General features: G+C 49.6%; 2 protein-coding genes across 6 annotated transcripts in view; both read right to left on the bottom strand.

The window, feature by feature from the left end:
- Nucleotides 1-15220, bottom strand: part of MTF1 (metal regulatory transcription factor 1) — a 54942-nt gene extending 39722 nt beyond the window's left edge. For 3 of the 4 annotated variants that reach the window (XM_040974240.1, XM_040974239.1, XM_040974241.1), the window contains exon 1: nucleotides 12502-13106. In XM_040974240.1, coding sequence (XP_040830174.1) covers nucleotides 12502-13047 — 546 coding nt within the window. In that variant the 5' untranslated portion in view covers nucleotides 13048-13106. Of the gene's footprint in view, nucleotides 1-12501; nucleotides 13107-15139 lie in introns of those variants that run through there. The other variant, XM_040974242.1, reaches the window with a different exon arrangement.
- Nucleotides 15221-16177: 957 nt separating this feature from the next.
- INPP5B (inositol polyphosphate-5-phosphatase B) overlaps nucleotides 16178-21212 on the bottom strand; it is a 69240-nt gene continuing 64205 nt past the window's right edge. For both annotated transcript variants that reach the window (XM_040974246.1, XM_040974245.1), the window contains 5 exons: nucleotides 20719-20832; nucleotides 18720-18804; nucleotides 18233-18360; nucleotides 17197-17308; nucleotides 16178-16961 (listed from right to left, as the gene is read on the bottom strand). In XM_040974246.1, coding sequence (XP_040830180.1) covers nucleotides 16846-16961; nucleotides 17197-17308; nucleotides 18233-18360; nucleotides 18720-18804; nucleotides 20719-20832 — 555 coding nt within the window. In that variant the 3' untranslated portion in view covers nucleotides 16178-16845. The remainder of the gene's footprint in view (nucleotides 16962-17196; nucleotides 17309-18232; nucleotides 18361-18719; nucleotides 18805-20718; nucleotides 20833-21212) is intronic.

The following is a 21212-nucleotide window of genomic DNA, read 5'->3' on the forward strand; positions in this document are numbered from 1 at the left end:
GTCTTTACAAAACTAGTGTGTTAGGGGACAGAGCATAGCCTTCAGTATCTGCAAAATCCTCCATTCAAATCTCAGTTGCGGTTTTTCTCTTTACAAAATTTGTAAAATAGGATAGTGCGGGACAAATGGTATCTACTTTATGAAATTGTCACGAAAGTTAAATGCAGAACCATATTAAAGCCTGTAACACAGCAACCATCAAACAAGCACTCCACAGCTGCAGGCTGTCTCATCCTCTCCCCACTTCACTAGCATGACGGGAGGAGCCCCCTTTCCTCACCTGTGAGAGCTTACAGCTTTGCCCCACGCCCCAAATGCCAAGCAAGGAACACAATCTGAGCATCTGCTACTGAGGCTGTCAAAACAAGACAAGCAGAGAGGAGATGATCTTTGGTATTAGCTAGTGTTCACAGAACCCCACAGAGGACTACAAGCATGTACCCAATTCACAACACAATTAGGAATGGCAGTTACCATCCACAACAGTACTACTGCGACAGCTCAGCTAGTGGTGGTCACTGAGACTTCCTGTGGGCTATCCTAGAATCCAACCACAATTTAGAATACTGTCTCAAGGAGAAAATGTTTCCCTAAAGAACTCCTGAGAAAATACATGTTTTTTTAAGATTTAAAATTTTTTAGATTGATTTATTTTTTACTGCAAAATCAGATATGCAGAGAGGAGGAGAGACAAAGAGGAAGATCTTTCATCCAATGATTCACTCCCCAAGTGACCACAACGGTCGGTGCTGCGCCAAGCCAAAGTCAGGAGCCAGGAACTTCCTCCAGGTCTCCCATGTGGGTGCAGGGTCCCAAGGCTTTGGGCCATCCTCAACTGCTTTCCCAGGCCACAAGCAGGGAGCTGGATGGAAGTGGAGCTGCCAGGATTAGAACCAGCACCCATATGGGATCCTAGCGCATTCAAGGAGAGGACTTTAGCCGTTAGGCCATTGCGCCTGGCCCTAAGGTTTTAATTTTTTTTTTTTTAAACTGGAAAGGCAGATATACAGAGAGAAAAGAGCTATCATGTGCTGGTTCCACCCCCAAGTAGCCGCAAGGGCTAGAACTGAACTGATCCGAAGCCAGGAGCCTAGAGTTCCTTCCAGTTCTCCCACATTGATGCAGGGTCCCAAGGCTTTGGGCCATCCTTCTCTGCCTTCCCAGGATGTTAGCAGGGAGTTGTATGGAAAATGAAAGCAGCGAGGATATGAACCGGAGCTCAATATGGGATCCCAGCAGATGTAAGGCGAGGATTCAGCCACTATTCCATTGTGCCAGGCCCACTAAGAAAATTTTAACAATTTAATCACTTCTTAAACTTGTAATACTTTGTATCCTTTAAGAAATATGAAGGCCTAGGAGAAAGAAAAATCAAATGAGTATTCACCAAACAACCGCAATACTCCAGGTACTATGTTAAAATGGTTCATCTACGCACTAGTACACACGGACACTTCAAAAAGTACTTGGGGAGGGCCATGCCTGGTCTCATTGCACGCTGATTCTCTGCCTGCCACACCAACATCCCACACAGGCACTGGCTGGAGTCCCAGCTGCTCCACTTCTGATCCAGCTCTCAGCTCACAGTCTGAGAAAACACTGGAGGACAGCTCAGGGTCCTTGGGCCCCTGCACCCACATGGGAGACCCAGAAGAAGCTACTGACTCCAAATCAGCTCAGCTCCGGCCATTGTTGCCACCTGGGAATTAAACCAGCAGATGGAAAACCTGTCTCTGTATCTCTTGTGTAATTCTGCCCTTCAAATAAAAATAAATCTCTTAAAAAGGAAAAGGTGGGCCTAGTGCGGTAGCCTACTGGCTAAAGTCTTCGCCTTACACATGCCAGGATCCCATATGGGCAACGGTTCTAATCCTGGCATTTCCACTTCCCATCCAGCTCCCTGCTTGTGGCCTGGGAAAGCAGTTGAGGACAGCCCAAAGCCTTGGGACCCTGCACCCACATGGGAGACCTGGAAGAAGCTCCTAGCTCCTGGCTTTGGATCAGCACAGCACTGGCCGTTGCAGCCACTTGGGGAGTGAATCAATGGACAGAAAATCTTCCTCTCTGTATATCTGACTTTGCAGTAAAAATAAATCTTATAAAAAAAAAAAAAAACTAAGTTTATGCAGTCACTGTTGTGCTGCTGCTTCCAATACGAGCAACCACTACACAGTGCCAGCTCAAGTCCCAGCTGCTCCACTGCAAGTCAGCCTCCTGCTAATCCAGTTGGGAAGGCAACAGACGACAGCCCCAGGCCTCCCAGTCCGGCCGCCCCCCAGCCCTGGGCTTCAGCCTGGCCCAGATCTGCGACTGGTGCCATTTGAGGACTGAACCAATAGATGGAAGGTAGGAAGGGATCTCTCTCTCTAACTGTCACTGTCACTCTGCCTTTTCAGTAAATCAATGAGTGAATATTTAGGGAAAAGGTCTATTTTGGTGCAAAAAAATATATATTTTTTTAATACATGCATTGTATTGTTCACATTCACATTTTCCATAAACTTTTTAAAGATTCCCTTCTATATGATTTCAGTAAACATTTTTTAAAGACCTATTTATTTGAAATGTAGAGTTATCAAGAGAGGGAGAAATAGAGAAGAGAGATCTTCTACCTGCTGGCCTGCTCCCTGAATGGCCACACCTACTGTGACTGCGTCAGGGCAAAATCAGAACTCCAGGCAGGTCTCCCACGTGGGCAGCAGCAGCCCACACACACACCTGCACTGTCATTCACTGCCTTCTCGGGCGTCAGAAGGCAGCTGGACCGGAAGTAAAAAAGACTGGGACTTGAACCAGTGTCCACATGGGTTCCCAGGACAGTAAGTGAATGCTTAATTCACTCTTCCACTATAATGGCTCCTCAAAATGGCTGGCATCAAAACAAATATCTCCTTTAAGTCCAGTTTCCACAAACTTTTTGAGGTTTCCTCTTATCTATATGTCAGCCTCATGTAATCGTCACAGAATGCAATGGGGAATTTTTACATTGCTATTAGAAAAGAGGAAGCAGAGTGGTTTGCCCAGTGTCAAAGGGCCAGCACAGAGCACAGCAGAGACAGAGTCAGGGCTGAAACCACACCCCTGCCCAGCGCAGGAAAAAACACTTTTAGGAACAAGCTGGATCTAAGAAAATAAAATTACATCTCAAGTTTTTCGTCCAATATCCTACAAAAGAAATATGTTAGCAATACCTACTAAGTAGAGCCTATGTAAAACACAGACTATCATGGGGCAGCACACTACACTGCCACTTAGGATGCCCACAGCCCAGAGCAAGACGCCTGCTCGGAGTCCCGTCTGCTCCGTGCTTTGGATTCAACTCCCTGCAATGGATCTAGGAGGCTGCAGATGGCGGTCCAAGTGCTGGAGACCCTGCCCCCTCATGCAAAGACTCAGATGGAGTTTGGGGACACTGACTACAACCTGGGCTAGCTCTGGCTGTGGACAAAATCTCTTCCTCACTATAACTCATCCAAACAAATACATGTTAAAGGCAAAAAAAAAAAAGTATTTTGAAGCTTGTAATTCCTACAGCATGAAGTTTGAAAACCAGTATACATAAACCCAACCACTCCCCTTTCCGGGGCCAGCAGGCCTCATGTGAAAACTCTGGAGACCAGGAAGATGTGCACAACGTGCGCACAGACCCAGAGGGGTACAGGACTCACTGACGAAAGACCTTCATAAGGAAAAGGCCAAACAGACCCTGCCCTGGATTCCACAGGACTCACACAGCTGCAGCCCCCAGTCTCCCTACCAGATCCCAAGACACTGAGAGCAGGGGTGATCTCTTCGTAACATAAGTAATTTTTAAAGTCAAAACTTGTGGAGGGGATGTGACTATGACGTAACTAGTTAAGCTGCTGCCTGCAGCACAGCATCCCATATGGGCACCAGCTAGAGTACCACTGTTTCACTTCTGATTCAGATCCCTGTTAAAAGGGCCTGGGAGGACCTGGCATGGTAGTCTAGTGGCTAAAGTCCTCACCTTGCATACGCCAGGACTCCATATGGGCACCAGTTCTAATCCCACGGGCCCCGCTTCCCATCCGGCTCCCTGCTTGTAGCCTGGGAACGCAGTCAAAGACAGCCCAAAGCCTTAGGAACCTGTACCCACATGGGAGACCCCAAGGAAACTCCTGACTCCTGGCTTTGGATCAGCTAAGCTCTGGCCATGTGGTCATTTAGGGAGTGAACCAGCAAATGGAGGTTCTTTCTGTTGGTTTCTCCTCCTCTCTGTATACCTGACTTTCCAATAAAAGTAATAAATCTTTAAAAGAAAAAACTGCCTGGGAAAACAGTGCAGGACAGCCCAAGTGCTTCAGCCCCAGAATCCATGTTGGAGACCTGAAAGAAGTTCCCGGCCTCCTGGCTTCAGCCTGGCCCTACCACATCCGCTGTGGCCCTTCAGGAGTGAATCAGTGTATAGAACATGACATTCTCTCTCTCTCTCTGCCTCTATGTAACTCTGCCTTTCAAATAAGTAAGTCTTAAAAAAAAAAAACTTGCTAGGGCAATCATTTGGAAGAGTAAGCAGACACTGTGTGCGAAGCCTGCATCCAGCATCAACACTGCCTGGGCAGGACCAATGTTGGTACAGTAAATCAAGCTGCGAGCTGTGATGCCAGAACCTCACTGTTGCAGAGCTGATTTGAGGTCCACATTGCATACTGGAACATCAATTTGAGGCTCAACTGAGTCACTTCCGATCCAGTTCCCTATCCATGTGCCTGGGAAGGCACCAGAGGATGGCTTAAGTTCTTTGGGCCCTTGTCACCCGCGCGAGAGATGGAGATGGAATTCCAAGTTCCTGGTTTCAGCCACTGAGGTCACATCAGGAGTGAACCAGCAGATAGAAGAGACAGTAAAAAATGAAAGTGGAAAGAATGAAGGTATCATATCCTTAACAATCGACTTTTAAGCAGAAACAGCCCGTCAGTCCTAGATCTGTACGGTACTTCCGTGGGGTTGCACTGACTGCAGGTGGGCGGTGCCCCAAGGGAGCATGCAGTTTGTCAAAAGGCATCAATCCACTGCCTGAGGGATTTATAAGAAATAATCAGATCGGAAATAGGTCTCTCCAAGCAAAGGACACATCCCCAAACGGCTCTACCACACACGAGTCAGATTTTCCCCAATATTCTTATCCTTCAAATTTGTGCCACTTACACAGCCAAATCCACACACACAAAAAAACTGCTCTTGGGATGTCACAAACCATATAATCCATTCATGGTGTGTCCAGAAGCAACCCAGCATGCAGACTACATCACAAACCATCACTGGGACTGCGCTGCTTCTTAGAAAACGGTTCTCTTCCCTCATCAACGCACCACGAAAACATAGCTAGTGTGTAGTTCCTAAATCAAGATTTAAGATTTATTTATTTTTATTGCAAAGTCAGATATACAGGGAGGAGGAGAGACAGAGATCTTCCGTCCAATGATTCACTCCCCAAGTGACCACAACAGCTAATCCTGCGCCAATCTGAAGCCAGGAGCCAGGAACTTCTTCCAGGTCTCCCACAGGCAGGTGCAGGGTCCCAAGGCTTTGGGCCGTCCTCGACTGCTTTTCCAGGCCACAAGCAGGGAGCTGGATGGGAAGTAGAGCTGCCAAGATTAGAACCGGCACCCATATGGGATCCTGGTGTGTTCAAGGCGAGGACTTAAGCCTCCAGGCCACCACACCGGGACCCCTGGCTAACCATTCAGCAGACAAAATGGAAATTCTGGTCATTTCGCCATGAAAGATACATCGGTGGGATTCAGACAGATGGAAGAACAGGTAACTAGATAGTTCTAGCAGATTCTCACGAATTTGAGTAACCATGGACCACGTCAATCAACTAAAGAAAACAGCTGAGTGTAGTGCAGTAGCCTAGTGGCTAAATTCTACTCTTGCCTGTGCCTGGATCCCATACGGGTACTGATTCATGTCCCAGTGGCCCCACTTCCCATCCAGCTCCCTGCTTGTGGCCTGGGAAAGCAGTCGAGGACAGCCCAAAGCCTTGGGACCCTCCACCTGGGTGGGAGACCCGGAAGAGCTCTGGGCTCCTGGCTTCGGATGGGCTCAGCTCTGGCCATTGTGGCCATTTGGGGAGTGAATCAATGGATGGAGGATCTTCCTCTCTGTCTCTCCTCCTATCTGTATATCTGTCTTTCCAATAAAAATAAATAAATCTAAAAAAAAAAAAGTGAGAACACAGTTACTTAAAAGTCTGGTACAGAAAGGTTGCAGAAGCATAAAAGAATGTTTTTGAGCAGAATGATAGTATTCTGATTGGGATGTCCTCAAAGCTATGAAACCAAGAGAGGCAACAGCAAAATGGTGAATATGAGAGTAGTTAGGTGTAATGAGAACTATCACTGTGTGGCAGATGAAAACAGCACGTTTGGCAAGGTTCTGGCTGGCTTATTTTTGCACAAGTCAAACACAAAGAAAAAAAAAGAAATGAAGCAATAGGTAAACCAACCATATACTACGTGAAACAATAGAACAATCAAGGGTAAACTGGAAAATCAGGCTAGAATCTGACTCAGAAAATAAGCTGCTTTAGGAGGAGGCTAAGAAGGCTAGTTATCAAATAGTTTGGTTTCTCAAGAGTCACACCTGTGCACAGAAATGCAGGAAAAACCAAGCGATTTTCTTTGCTTTTGAAGAGAGGGAGGTAGAGGATGGGTTACGCGATCACAAAGCAAATTATACAACAGTCATAAATGCTGGCCTCTTTAGAGCAATGAAACGGACTTAAATGCCAAAATAAAATCACTTTCAAAGCAAAAGATAAGCTACTATGGTGTTTCAGGAAGGCAAGTTTGAATGGTTATTATACAAGATTTTCAAAAACTAGAGCTCCTGCTGCTTCTCTTTAAGTCCTCCTCCAGCTTTATAATGATTTCAACCACAGCTGACAGACTCTTACATATGGCTCTCACGGACTGAGAGGAAAGTGAAGTGAGCTAAACCCACAGCAGACTGAGCAAAGACCTCGTGATACCCCTGTGTATGGAGTGGGCATGTGACACAACCATCAAGTCCCCGATGGGGACACATGCCTCCCAGCCCCGAGTGCTCTGCTGTCGATGACAGCCTTCTGCTAGTGCACCCTTGGGAGGCAGCAGGTGACGGCTGGAGTGCTGGAGTTCCCGCCACTCCCACAGGCCGCCCAGACTGGATTCCCAGTTCTTGGCTCCAACTGTGCTCAGCCCCTTAGAGAATGAACCAACAAAATCTGTTTCTCTATGCCTCTGCTGTTCATAAATTTTTCTAACATATTACAAAACATACATACACACACACAGACACACATAACCTTAACTTTGTCCTATTCAATAGAATTATGAACAACCTGAAGACAGAATAGGCAGGCATATTAGGCTTGCAGATAGAATAAACCAATTTGCAAACAGTATGAAGCGGGGAAGTAGCAGCTGACATCACTGATTGCATAACCACTCCTCCCTCCTTCCCTGCGATCTCCTCCCTTCTGTCTAGGTCAGCCGCATTTCCCAAAACACACTTCGCTCACCCTGGAGTAAGAAATGAGACTTAAAAAATGGTTTCTCCAAGTTTAAAACGTTTGGAAAATTCCACATTTTTCTTCCTTCTTGGCTACCCACACATCAAAAGCACTGAAAACTCCTATAATTAACTTTTGTTCTTGATTTAATGTTTCTCAAACACTTGCACATGAGACGCTTTCACACAATAATCATTAATTAAGGCTCACCAAAAGTTGAAGTGCCACACCAGGTTCAAATCTGCTGTGACAACAAAAGCATTCAACAACCCTGAACTGCTACTGCCACGGCACCACTCTTCTTCCCCCAACGTTAATCCAAAACTTGACAGTTCCTGCCTTCTGTTTCGTCATCACTCACTCACTTCTTCCCTCAGAAACATCTCTGCAGCCCCCAGAGGCCACTCAAAGGCTTCTCCCATCTGAGCAACGACTGCACAACCAGCAGAGCTAACAGCCTCTCTCTGGCTACTCGGTCCTTCCACGGGGTCACAAAGGAACATTCACACTTGACATTGTTCCCTCAGCTCCCACACTGCATTCCACCCACCTCTTTCGAGATCTCTTCTGGCTCCTCTTTCCCTTTCCACTCTTTACATTCTCAATATAACTCTTTCTTCTAAATTAAGCAAACTACCCACAGTTTGAAATACCGCTCCTTTATGGACCCACAACTCCACACTGTGCCATTTCTTTGACATCACAGATTCCACTTGTTCGTGTCACATTTCTCCAAAAGCCACACACTGAACCTGCTCCCATCAAGTTCATCAATTTCCCTAAGTTTTTCTTCTTCCTGTCATGATTCCTGTTAACACACTCACCATCTGTTTTCCACCTTCTTTCTCGGATGAAGAGCAGAGACCACTGCTCTCTCACCAGCATGCACACAACCCTCTGAACACGCCTACCATCCAGCCCAGCATGATGGCTCGAACTGCAATCCTCAGCCTGCAAGCACCAAGATCCCATACACACACTGGTCCTTGTCCCGGCTGCTCCACTTCCCATTCAGCTCCCGGCATATGGCTTGAGAAACCAGCCCAGGATGGCCAAAGCCTTGGGACACTGAACCCACAAGGGACACATAGAAGAAGCTTCTGGCTTTTGATTAGTGCAGCTCTAACTCTTGAAACACACACACACACACACACACACACACACACACACACACACACCCATCGTGGATTCTAACGACTTATCTAGATTTGAAACCCCATCAATCAGCTCTGCTAAAGCACAGCAGAAACTCAACACACTTGGAAAAATGGATGAATCATTTCCATGAAGGATTCAAAACCTCTGAATCATGCTCGTGGCTCACACTTCAAACTCTGATAACACGCCAAGTTCCCTCACACCTCTACAAGAACTCTTCGTTATTTTCATGTATAGAGCTACTGCTTCATTAGATTTAGATGAAACCCAAAACCTAAACTGTAACTTGTCTCCTACCCGGCAAGTCTCCAGTTTCCCTCGGCCTCCGAGTGACCACTGCTGCCCAGAGAAGTCCTCCAAACCACAACTCTAACCACCTCACTTCCTGGTCCCTACACCTCCAAAGGGTTCTCACCATCGCCAGAACACAGTCTCAAATCCTCAGCATGGAACACCACATGTCTGGATCTCTGGCATTCCATCTTTCCATCTTTATCTTTTACTATTCCCTGTGTTCGAGCCCAACAGTGAGCATACTAAGTGGGCTGAAGGCAGGCTACCGCCCATTTTCACACAGTTTGATCAGAACACAGCCATGCTTATTCATTTATATACTGTCTATGGCTGTCGTTGTGCTACAGCGGGAAGAGCAGAGAAGTTACAACAGAGAATAGGCGGTTTGAACTGCAAAGAACAGCCACACATCAGCCCTTCACAGAGCAAGTATGAAGACTTGTGTTCTAACAGGACAACTAGCCAGTCCTTGAAAGCAGCCTGTGTCTTCCAGCTTCGTTTCTTTCTGCTGTCACCATCTCTTGAAATGACCTTTCCTGGCATTTTTCCTAAATTATATGCGTTCTGTAAGATCAGCTCCAGTATCATTGTTGTCAAGATGAGCTGCCTCATCCTGAAGCCAAGGCTGAGGTTCTCTGGCTCCCACGTGACATCTCCACTTCACCTTCTTACTGACCACACTCGGTCTGATGCTATAAACATGCATGTTTTTACTTTTGTACTGCATACGTGTATGTGCGCGCGCACACACACACACACACACACACACACACACCCCTACAAGCACAATAGCACCTTGCTTCATGACCTTTAGTTGACTTGGACCCTTACAAGTTTAAATTTGGAGCTGAAATCAACCAGACAAAACCAGAGTAGATATTCTTATGGCTGAGGCACGGGTCTCCACATTCAACTGTACAAGACTCAAGCTGGGTTCAGCATTTTGGTGCAGTGCGTTAAGCCACCAGCTGTAATGCTAGCATCTTACATGAGTGTTGATTCAAGTTTCAACTGTCAGGTCCAGAATGATAACCTAGCAGCTAAAAGTCCTCGCCTTCCATGCACCAGGATCCCATATGGGTGACAGTTTGTATCCCAGCTGTTCCACTTCCCATCCAGCTCCCTGCTTATGGCCTGGGAAGGTAGTTGAAGATGGCTAAAGCCTTGGGACCCTGTGTGGCAGACCCAGAAGAAGCTCCTGGCTCCTGCTTTTGGACTGTCTCAGCTCCAGCTGTTGTTGTAGATACTTAGGAAGTGAATCAGCAGACAGAAGATCTTCCTGTCTTTCCTCCTCTCAAAGTCCCAACCATCCCATTTCCAATCTGGCTCCTGCTAGTGCACCTGAGAAAGTGGGAGAAGACGGCCTAACTGCTTGCACCCCTGTCACTCACGTAGGAGACCCAGGCAGAATTTCAGGCTCCTGGCTTCCATCTGGCCCAGTCCTTACTGTTACAGCCACTTAGGGAATGAAATGGTAGATGAAAGATCTCTCTTACTCTTTCAGCCTTTCAAACTAAAGATCTGCTGCTTCCTACAGTTAGACATGGGTGGAGCCACCCCTTATCTAAAAACAAAACAAACAAACAAAAAGACTTGGCAGCCATATATATTAGAATACACTTGGGCAGAATTTCTCAGGGTCAGCACAGTTCCTGTTTTAAGCCTGTAACTCCTTGCTGTACAGGTCTGTCCTGTGCACTGCAAAGTGTTTAACAGCAACTTTAGCCTCTACCCACCACACTCCAGCAGCATCTCCTCAGTGTAATGACCAAACATGCCTCCAGGCATTAGCAAATGTTCCCTCGGGGACAAAGGTGTCCCAATTGAAATCACTATTCTAGAAATCTCCAAGCACAGGCTAACAGTAAGATGCTTGTTGTTAATAAAATACAGATAGTCATTGTAGGACAGTGTCCAGATTAAGAGATAAGAGTCTACGTGTTGAGCATACTCAGTGCCAGTTGACTCACACTTGTAAGATTGCATTCAACTCAGGATGTTAAAAGGACTTTGGAAATCTGGAATTCATATCACCGGATGTGACCAGGCTGGGATTGGCAGTGTCACACTGTGGGCTAAAGCCACTGCTCCCAAAGCTGGCACCCTGGCTGAGGTCCCAGCTTCTCTTCCAGCACACTGCTCATGCACCTGAATGTCAGCCACAGACGCGGGGGACCAGGAGTGCCTGGCTCCCAGCTTCGGCCTGGCCCAGCTCCAGCTGCTGTGGCTATTTGGAGAGTGAATCGGAATGAGATCTCTCTCTCTCATGTTTCTCTGCCTTTGAAAAAAAAAAAAAAAAAGTGGCCAGGCTGATGGTGCAGTGAGAGGAAATGTCCATGGAGAGAACATTTAGTTGGTTGAAGTGTTCAGCCTGTACAAGAGATGATGATCTCTGCTAGCTGATGCGCTGCCCCACCGGAGGCAAGTCACTGAGGAAGGAAAAGGGGACCCTGAAGAGAGCAGATCTGGGTTCCACACACACCCAAGCTTTCTAGCAATCAGAGCTGGCCAGCAAAAGCACTGGGCTGTGCTGCAAGCGTTCAGACTGTGCTCGCAACGCGCTGGAGTGCATTCACTCTCAGACCAAATGAACCGATGTCAGAGATGCTGCAGTGAGCGTCCTGCAGGGGTAAAGCAAGACGGTCTCGCCAAGGCTCCCTCCAGGCCTGAGATGCCAGGCCAGCCAAGGCAAGGCCACGGATCACCAAGAAGCCACATGTACCAGCCAGGTGCAGTCTCAAGATGTGGATGAAAAATATTTTGCTATATAATTTACCCTCTCCCCACCTGGTCATACCTAGCTGCCGAGGTTGTAACTTTCAGTGAGTTACTTTCTTCTAATTGAACATGTAAGAGTGAGAAAAATATAACTTCCGGATAGTTACAATCGACCTGTAATAGTTCCTGGATATGCCATTTCACTGCCTTTACAACTTCCATCCTGCTAAGCATCACCACCCAGCATGCCTAGTAAAGTGCTTCGGGTTTTCAAAACATTCTGACAGGCATCTTAATCATGTTAATTAAATACAAAACGCAAAAACTAGTTTCTGATAACCTGCTCTCCTTTACTGCCTCTTGCTTGCATTTCCTACAAAAGAAAGCTGATCTTCAACCATTTTCACTAAGCTAATTAAGCATATTCCAACAGACACGCTTATCTCCGGAGCAAGCCACCTAGACAGCGCCCAATGGTCAGTCACAGCCAATGTCATTTTCCAATACGTCATGTCTATTCAGCTGAGCATCAGAATCACTGGCTTCCATGTGATATCCATTTTATGATCTGGGAATCAAAGTTTGGGAGAGTTGAAACTACAACTCCCAAATCTGAATGGCGCCATACAAATAACCCAAAAGTTCCCAAGCACAGTCACAATAAAAGATGACGCAAGCATGTTGTTGACAACTGGAGCCACTGGACGCCCCCATCACGGGGCCTCCCAGCCAGAACGACCAGCAAGGGCTTGGTGAGGTCTCGCCCCAAAGTTGAAAAGCGAAACCCAGCCCTCGCCCCAGGCTTTACTCACTTCCTTCCGTTTTGTTTCTGGACATTCCGACTGGAGCGTGAGAGTGGCACCCTCGATGTTTCTGGGCATGGGCGTGGACCCGGGGTTGATGGTCAGGTGGATCTGGTCCGGTGAGATGATGTGTTGTACGTAGCCCTGCGCCATCGCCTCCTGATCGATGAGGTGGAAGCCCTCTTCACCCCCCACCAGAAAAGGCAAGTGCTCCCCACACTGGCCATCATCGTCGTCCTCCTCCAAAGCGCCAGGGTCCTGCTCAATGAGAACAGTGGTCCTATCGTACACGGTTCCCGAGGAAGAAGGCACCAGTCCGTTTTTGTCCACGAACCTGAGCATCTTGTCTTCGGGGCTCAGCTCATCGTCCTCAGCCTCGAAGAAGACAATGTTGGTGTCGGGGCTGTGCTCCCCCATGGTTCGGTCGTGCTCAGCTTGACTCTGAGAGATGGGAAGGGAACGACCTCTCTGCAGGAGGAGACAGCTGCAGTCAGCCACACAACAAGCTCTACGGCCTCCACGGCAACCTCGCAGCCAAAGCAAGATAAAACTCATCTTCCTCTGGCATCACCACTATCTTTGATTTTAACTCAAAAATCAGTCATTATTTTTAAGGAAAAACAATGGCTTAAAACAACAAACCAACCTGATGTTAGTAGGGGCAGGTATTTGGCACAGTGGTTACGATACCTGCATCTCACACAAGACTGCCCAGGCCTGAGTCCTGGCTCATCAGTTTGCCAGTCCTGCCAATGCCCACCCTGGGAGGCAGCAGGCAGCCGAGCCACTGCCACTCCTGTGGAAGGCCCAGCCCGAGATCTGGGCTCCTGGCTTCAGCTTCACCCACCCACAGCCATCCTAGGCATCTGAGGAATGAACCAGCAGACGAAGCTTGTCTCTCTCTCTACTCTGTCCCTTTCTGCCTTTCAAATAAAATGAAAATAAACCATTTTAATAGAATAAGCAGCAGATCATACGACCTTTCTAAGTATCCCTTACTTTCAACCCACGTGAACATTGGTCAAAATACCCAAAGGGGATCAAGAAACAGAACAGCGGCTAGGCTACCTGGACACACCCTGGAAAGAAAGGTACCCTCAGTCGGACATCCTAGGAACCTCACGAGGTGGGACCCACCACGCCCTGCCGGGGATGGACAACTGCTGCTGGAGCAGTTTCTCAGTGCCTCACTCTTCCACCTAAGGTGAGACGAGCAGTTCCTGTTCTCTCCAGGTTGTGGTGAGAGGTAGAACAGAGAAAGTACCCAAAACAGAAATTGACACACAGTAAAGGAACCGGTGAGAATTCCTTCCCTCCTTCCTAGGACAGATGTTTCCGCCTGGGCAGTAGAGGGACATTTCCATCTATTTACATCCTTAAACGATTTGGCTGGCGTGAAGCAGAAGCTATGCTTGTGCAGCGAGCTGTTTTCCTTGACGTTTCCACAGCCCCTGGCATACGCTGACACCAGGAGTTGAGGAAATGTCAGTTAAAAGAAAGACCCGCAGAGACACACTCTCTCGGGGGAAGGCACACACTCTGGGAGGAGTATACTCCATCTGAATCTTTTCCGACGGTAGAAATAGTGATCCTTTCACCTGCCAACACACAGGTTCTACAAATGCGGGTCTAGTAGGCAAGGCAGACAATTTAAAACCCATCAGTACAGCACTTTCAGTTTTGCCTTTGGCTTTGCACTTTTTTTTTCCCTTTTGGGTGCAGAGTTAGTGAGCGTCACTGGGAGGAACCCGCTCGACCCCTTGGCTCTGGCTGACGCAACCCTGTGGGTGCACACTTGGCCACCTTGCTGAGGGGGGACAGACAAGTGCCCCGAGGGTCCGTTGGGGGCTCCTGCAACCTCAACGGCAACTATCCCGGACAAACAAGCCCAGGAGGCTGGAGACTGGCCTCCATGGAGTGCGGGGAGCGCACGCCGCAGCCTGCAGCCCGCCCGAAACACAGCCCCTCAGCACCCCAGGACACAGCCCCTCAGCAGTCCGCCTGCCCGGGTCACAGTCAAGCAGCCCGCCCACCTGGGTCACAGCCCCACAGCACCCCGGGTCACAGCCCCTCAGCAGCCCTCCCACCCGCCCGGGTCACAGCCCCTTAGCCCCTCAACAGCCTGCCCGGGTCACAGCCCCTCAGCAGCCCGCCCGCCCGGAACACAGCCCCACAGCCCCTCAGCCCCTCAGCAGCCCGCCCGCCCGCCCGCCCGGGACACAGCCCCGCAGCCCCTCAGCCCCTCAGCAGCCCGCCCGCCCGCCCGGGACACAGCCCCGCAGCCCCTCAGCCCCTCAGCAGCCCGCCCGGGTCACAGCCCTTCAGCCCCGCAGCACCCCGGGTCACAGTCCCTCAGCAGCCCGCCCGGGTCACAGCCCTGCAGCCGCGTGCCTGGGTCACAGCCCCGCAACCCGTCCGGGACAGCCTTCGGGGCGCTCCACGCCGAGCCCAGAGGGGCAGGGTCCGGATCTCCATGGAAACAGGGGAGGGGGACTGGATACCCATCCCCATGGAAACCACAGAGGGGTGGGGTCCCTGTGGTGCCAGACGGAGGGAGTCTAACGGGAAACGCTCCAGGAGGAAGCCCAAGTCCCAAGCGCCCCCCGGCAAGTCCCCAGCCCAGGCCGAGGATAGCTTCGCCTTTTACCTCCGCGGCTCCCGGCAACGGCGGCGGCAGCAGCTTCTCCCCTCCCCAGCGGCACCATGATTACCCCCACCGTCCCTTCACGTCACTTCCGCTTCCGCTTTCCGGAGGAAGGTGTGGACAACGGCTCCGCCACTCTGATTGGCTCGGGCGGTCGGGGGGCCGAGCCCAAGTCTCCAATTGGCGGGCGGCAGGGGCGGGACGCCGCCCGAGCCGCGAGTAGGTCCGGCGCCGGGAAGCGTCCTGGGTGTTCCCCGAGACGCGAGAGAAAAGGCAGCGACTGCCGCCGACTGCTGGTCCAGAATGGCCTGGGCTCAGGCTGGGCTAGCTGGCCGTCCTCGGCCCGGCGCCACAGCCGTGACGGGCAGGTCCCCGGGGCGCCGCCGGCATGCCGGCTCGGCCCCGTGAGGGAGACAGCTGAGAAGCCTAGGCTGCCCCAACTTCCTCCCGGAGTTGACAGGGGCAGGAGGGGCCGGGCGTGTCCCAAGCCGGCCAGCAGGACGCGGTGCCCTCTCCGCGCGTCCCCACACTGCCCGGCCCATCGCCTCCTCCGACTCCTGCCTCAGCTGCCTCAATTTCCTTCCCGGCGTCCCGGGGGCTCGCGCCCGGGCTGCCTGGCGCCATCTACTGGCTGCTTCCTTTCCTCCGGCGTCCACCCTGTCACCCTACCGTCCCCTACCTAAATCACATTTTACAGGGCCAGGAAAAGCAAGGCATTCCAGAGCCCACGCAGCTATTTTGCCTTTCCTTATACTCCCGTCTTTTCTGAAATCCTAGAAAATGTCGCTGTTAGATTCTCCCGGCAGTTACTGCCTGCCTCAGTCGTAAGCCACCTCTGGAATATTCGCGGCCCCGGCCCAGACACCAAGGAGTTCAGGCTATGGCGGCACCATCCCATCTCTTGCTTGGAGAACAGAAACAGTAGCCCTTACCCAGTAGGCTGCCAAGCACATGCCTTTCTAGCCCCTGACCAACAGCGCTAATGCGTAAGCCTCAAACGACGAGCTGCTAAGCACTTTGTAACAGATGAAAACACACAACTGCTGTTAAAAATATATTTCTCATTAAAATATATTACATATGTGAGAGGATGCATTATTTACAGCATGGAGGATTTCATGGGTCCCGAAATGCCCACCGATTCACAGGAACACCAACTGGTTCAGTGCTGGAACTCTAAAGCCACTGTGTTGCCCTCGGCAGCCAAGTGGCCAGCCTCGTGTCCAGGCGGGAGAGGGGTGGTGTTCCCTTGCGCGTATACTCGTGCCCCAGACCGAACCCCGGGAGTCTCTCGGGCGGCTAAGGCCTCTGGCTTCAGCAGCACCTATTGTGTCCTTGCTCTCCAGTATGTTCTTCTGGGACTCCAAAATTTGTCCCAGCATCTGACTGGAGCGCTCAGGCGAGGCTATAGGGAAGGCACTGACTGCCCTGGAGACCAGCTGAATGAGCACAGTCCAATTGCTTTAAATTAAAAACAGAGATTCGTGTTACAGAAATGAAGTGGAACCTCAAATGTCAGTTTTACTGTGGTGGCTCTTGTCCCTGTCTCCATGACTCATGGCAGCACGGAGTGTGCTAACCCACAGCCAGAGGAGGACGTCCAGGCTCAGGGCACAGGCAGCTGCCGCTCCTCTTGCCAGACATCGCTGACGCCCAAACATGTGGGGCTGGTCACTGGCCGCCTCAGGTAAAACGGGAAGCGAGGCAGCTCAGAGTGGGTTGCAGAGGAACTGGTGGATAAATTCCTGAGCCTTCTTCTTCTCGGCCATTTCCAGCTTCTGGTGACCAGCTGGGTTTCGAAGCAGTAAACTTCCAAATATGCTGGCTGCAAGAGAAAACACGGAAAACAAATTATTTGGGCAAAGAGGATCCTGCTGATTGTTGTGCCGTCAGGAAGGGAGAGAGCAGCATTTCCTGCTAGCCACCAGCAGCGGCAACGCTGAGGATGAGCTTGGCTCAGCGCTGGAGGCTTCAAGCTTCCTGGCAGGGGACCTCTGCAACCGCACTTCCCAACGTGTCTCACAGTTCAGAGACCCTTCCACAGACAAGTGGCTGCTCACCTAGGATATTCTCATCCAAGTGATTTTTTATTGAATTTTTCAGCAACTCTTGCAAAAAGGCCATCAAGTAGTTGAAGACATTTTTGTGGAATGTGGGGAGAGTAGCAATTACCTGAAAAGGGGATAATTGGGATTTAGCTTTCTGTTCATTCAATCACTTGTCACATTCCCATTATATTCCGGAACTCAACACAGACAGAAGTGCAAGAGTTATATCGTGCCCAGAAAACATTGATCATTACCCACTTGCTGCTTGCACCAGGAAAGACACACAGCTCAAACACTGCATGAATGCAGAGGTCAAACTTCTAACTTAGGAACAGAAGACATTTTAGTTGAGTCTCAGGTGGGAGACAAAACTGGACTTGCCAGAACTTAATGCAAAGGAAGTATATGGAAAAAAGGCAAGAGAAGGAAAACAGTGATGTAAGCAAAAAATAGAAACATTCTTACAAGCCAATTTTGATCGGAGTATAACTGTATATCGCAATCAGTTGGGGCTCTTAAACAGACAGATTCTAGTCCTGTAAATCTGGGGTAAAGCTCAAACCTGTATTTTGGCGGCTGTCTGCGTTATTCCGCCAGACCCTGATGAGCTCTGTCAGCCACTAGATTTGAGCCTAAGAAAGTAACTGATTGGTAACGGACAGTCAAGTACAGTTTTTGACCAACAGGAACACGACAAGTGCTTTTAGAACACGCAGTCCAATGGCACTCTGCAAAACAAGCCAGCAGAGGGAGAGCCTCATCCAGGGCAGGGAACCAAGAGTGTCATGAGCTTGGAAGAGAGCATGAGCGACAGCTGAATGGGACCCGCGGGTGGGAGGGAAAGGGAGGACCGAGTCAGTGATGACTCAGGTTTCAGGGCTGAGTCACTGGAAGGAAGATGCACGGACAGAAGAAGGGACAGGGAGGAAGAACTGGTTTGAGAAGGAAGACGACGGTGTGGAGCTGCTGAGACGTCACACCTGAAGGACGGTGTCCACTGGCTCCCTTGGGCCTCGGCTGTGCTTGGAGGCTTCCTGCTTGCCCTCACCTGTTTGCTTGCTGTGTAACTGCCGCAGGACTCCAGGCAGTGCTGATAGGCACTGTAGCAGATGACTGGCTCAGGCAGACTCTCCAGGAAAAGCAGCAAGGCTTCAGCCACCGAATGATTGCTAGCAGCTTTTGACCCCTCGTTAAGGAAGAGCTGCTCATGCTGCCCCCCATTAGGAACAGGCCTAGGAGCAAGTAGGACCAGAAGGGCTGCCTGCCCAGTCAGGCTCTCCTCTGTTCAGAGCTAGGATGCTAAGTGGGCACTTCAAAGGGGTCACTGTGTGTACCAGGCGAGTTGGGCCCGCCTCAGCACCTGCTACATTGGTTCTGACTTAAAAGTCAGAAAAGCAGGATAACTGAGGACACAGTATCAAACTTTGTCTTAAAATATTTTTTCCTTTCCTCCCTCGTCATCCACACATATAACTGCGCGCTCTCTCTCTCTCTCTCTCTCGGTCTCTCACACACCCCAGAAGTCTGAAGGATACAGAGGTTATCCATCATTCCAGTATCCAGACAGTCCCTAACATGTTCAAATTCAGACCTCAGGCCTGGTTGCTGAAAAAGATCTTCCTATAAAAAGAAAAAAAAAAGTTATAAAACATTTATTTTCTCAGAAAATCATTTCCTGACTAAGCAATATCACCAGCAGAGTCCAAAAAGGAATAGTAAGATCTCTGAAACACCCAGGCAGACATTGTGGGGTAGGCTCATGTGACTAATTCATCTTGCAAGCCTTCCCAGATCTGTTCCTACAGCAGGTCTTCAGGAAAGTCTTACAAAAACCCCGGGTTAGAAGATGCAGTGTAAAGCAACCTCCAAAGCAGCTGTGTTTCCCGCAGTGCTGTGGGACGGATAACCAGCAGGAAGGCAGACATGCTAAACATACCAAGAACAAAGTGGAGAAAGCTAAAAAGGAATCTTAGTACTTTGGGAAAAGTCTAGTCTCAAGAACTTTAGTTAGTCTCGAGAACTAAAAGTTAGTCTCAAGAACTTTACATTCATTTACTTTGATACGCCTTAACATCAGGGCCGGCACGGAGGCATAGCAAGCAGTTATTCCTCCACATGTGGCAAGGCATCCCATATGGGTGCCAGTTCATATCCCAGCTGCTCCGTTTCTGACCCAGTTCCCTACTAATGCCCTAGGAAAGCACTGGAAGATAGCCCTGCATGCACGTGAAATATCGGGAAGCAGTTTTTGGTTCCTGGCTTCAGACCAATCCTGCTCTGGCTGTTGCAGCCATTTGGGGAGTGAAACAGCAGGTGGAAGATTCTCTCCGGCCCCCTCTCTCCTCCTCACCGTACTTCTGACTTTCAAGTAAAATAAATAAACCTTTTTTTTTTAAAGATTTATTTTTATTGTTAAGTCGAGTATGCAGAGAGAAGGAGAGAGAGGAAGATCTTCTGTCTGATGATTCATTACCCAAGTGGCCACATCAGTTGGAGCAACACCGATTTGAAGCCAGGAGCCAGGAGCTTTTTCTGGGTCTCCCACACGGGTGTAATGTTCCAAGGCCTTGGGCTGTCCTTGACTGCTTTCCCAGGCCACAAGCAGGGAGCTGGATGGGAAGCGGAGCCGCAAGGATTAGAACCAGTGCCCGTATGAGATCCTGGTGCATGCAAGGTGAGGACTTTAACCACTAGGCTATCGTGCCAGGCCCAATAAATAAGTCTTTAAAAAAAAAAAAGAAGAAGAGCCAGATCTAAGGTACTATATAGTACCGTAATAACACAATAACATTCCATGTGTGGCTCAAAACTCCTTGGAAAAGAACCACAAAATTTCTTCAATGTGATTTCCACAACTAGATGCCCAAGTTTAAAGTTCATTCTTCCCACTGATCGGCCTTGGGACTCTAGCCAAGCATTCCCCTTTCTGGATATCTGTTTCCTCTATTGAAAGCTACTTTGAGAACTAAACGGGTTATGCTGTGAGACTCTTGGAATACTGCTTGGTATAATGTAACACTGAATAACTGTGAAGAAAAAAAGAAAAAGTGAAAACAGGATATGCTAAGAAGGTATGTTGCCAGGGGAACATACTTTATGTAATCCAGGAACCTAGAGAAACAGGTGAGTGAAAGTGATGAACGGCATGAAGCCTGTCCCAGTCAGTCCAGAAACCAGCCCTTGAGATGCACGGTCCAGTGCTTCCACGAGGTTAGCCCCTCCCATTCCCAGAAGCTGCTCAAAAACTGCAGAGGAGGCCAGGATGTCATCCCTAGCGGGCCCCCAGATGGCTCGGGGCTCCAGGGGCCAGCCCCAGGAACACACTGTGCCGGGAAGGCTCCCCTGCAGATAAGCAAGGACTGCGTGTAACTCACGCCTCACAGGGCCGTGGCAGTTGGCACCCAGCGACCTCTCACTCACTCCCTGGGAGAAGAGCCCTCCTCCACACTTTCCGGGGGCAAAGTCTTTCCATGCAGAAGGTTCTGGAGGTGTACGTGCTTTCCCCAGGCAGCCACACCGCTCGCCTCAGCCTACCTGCTGCACAGCATTTCGGTACAGGTAATCAACCATCATCCAGAGTTCCTTGGGGATCTCCATGGGGCTCTCCGGCCGGCTCCCGTCATCCTCAGTCGGTACTGGCATCAGAGTCTGAAAGCAAAGAGAAAGCATGACAAGACGGCTCATCTACGGAACTTCTGCAGGTTGGCTTCAGCTGTGTGCGTGACATGGGGACAGCAAACCCACAGCAAAAGGGAAGTCCGACACCCTGACCTAAACATTTCACAGGCAAAATGAAACCAAACAGCACAATGAAAAGACAGAAAGGGATTTTGAGACACGAGAGAAGGTTATGGCAAGCAGTTTCAATCAATCAGCAGGAATACGCACTCGCTGTTTTTGAAAAAAACCAAACACCTACGCCCATGGCTTTTCACTACTGGAGCCAGGAAGACACTGTGCTCTGATGAGGAAGAGCAGACGCGGGAGTTCACAGCTCTGGGTTCACTGCTCACTCAGCACGCACGAGC

Source organism: Ochotona curzoniae, unplaced genomic scaffold, assembly GCF_017591425.1.
Source record: "Ochotona curzoniae isolate NIBS_2020 unplaced genomic scaffold, NIBS_Ocur_1.0 contig_2404, whole genome shotgun sequence".
Taxonomy (NCBI): domain Eukaryota; kingdom Metazoa; phylum Chordata; class Mammalia; order Lagomorpha; family Ochotonidae; genus Ochotona; species Ochotona curzoniae.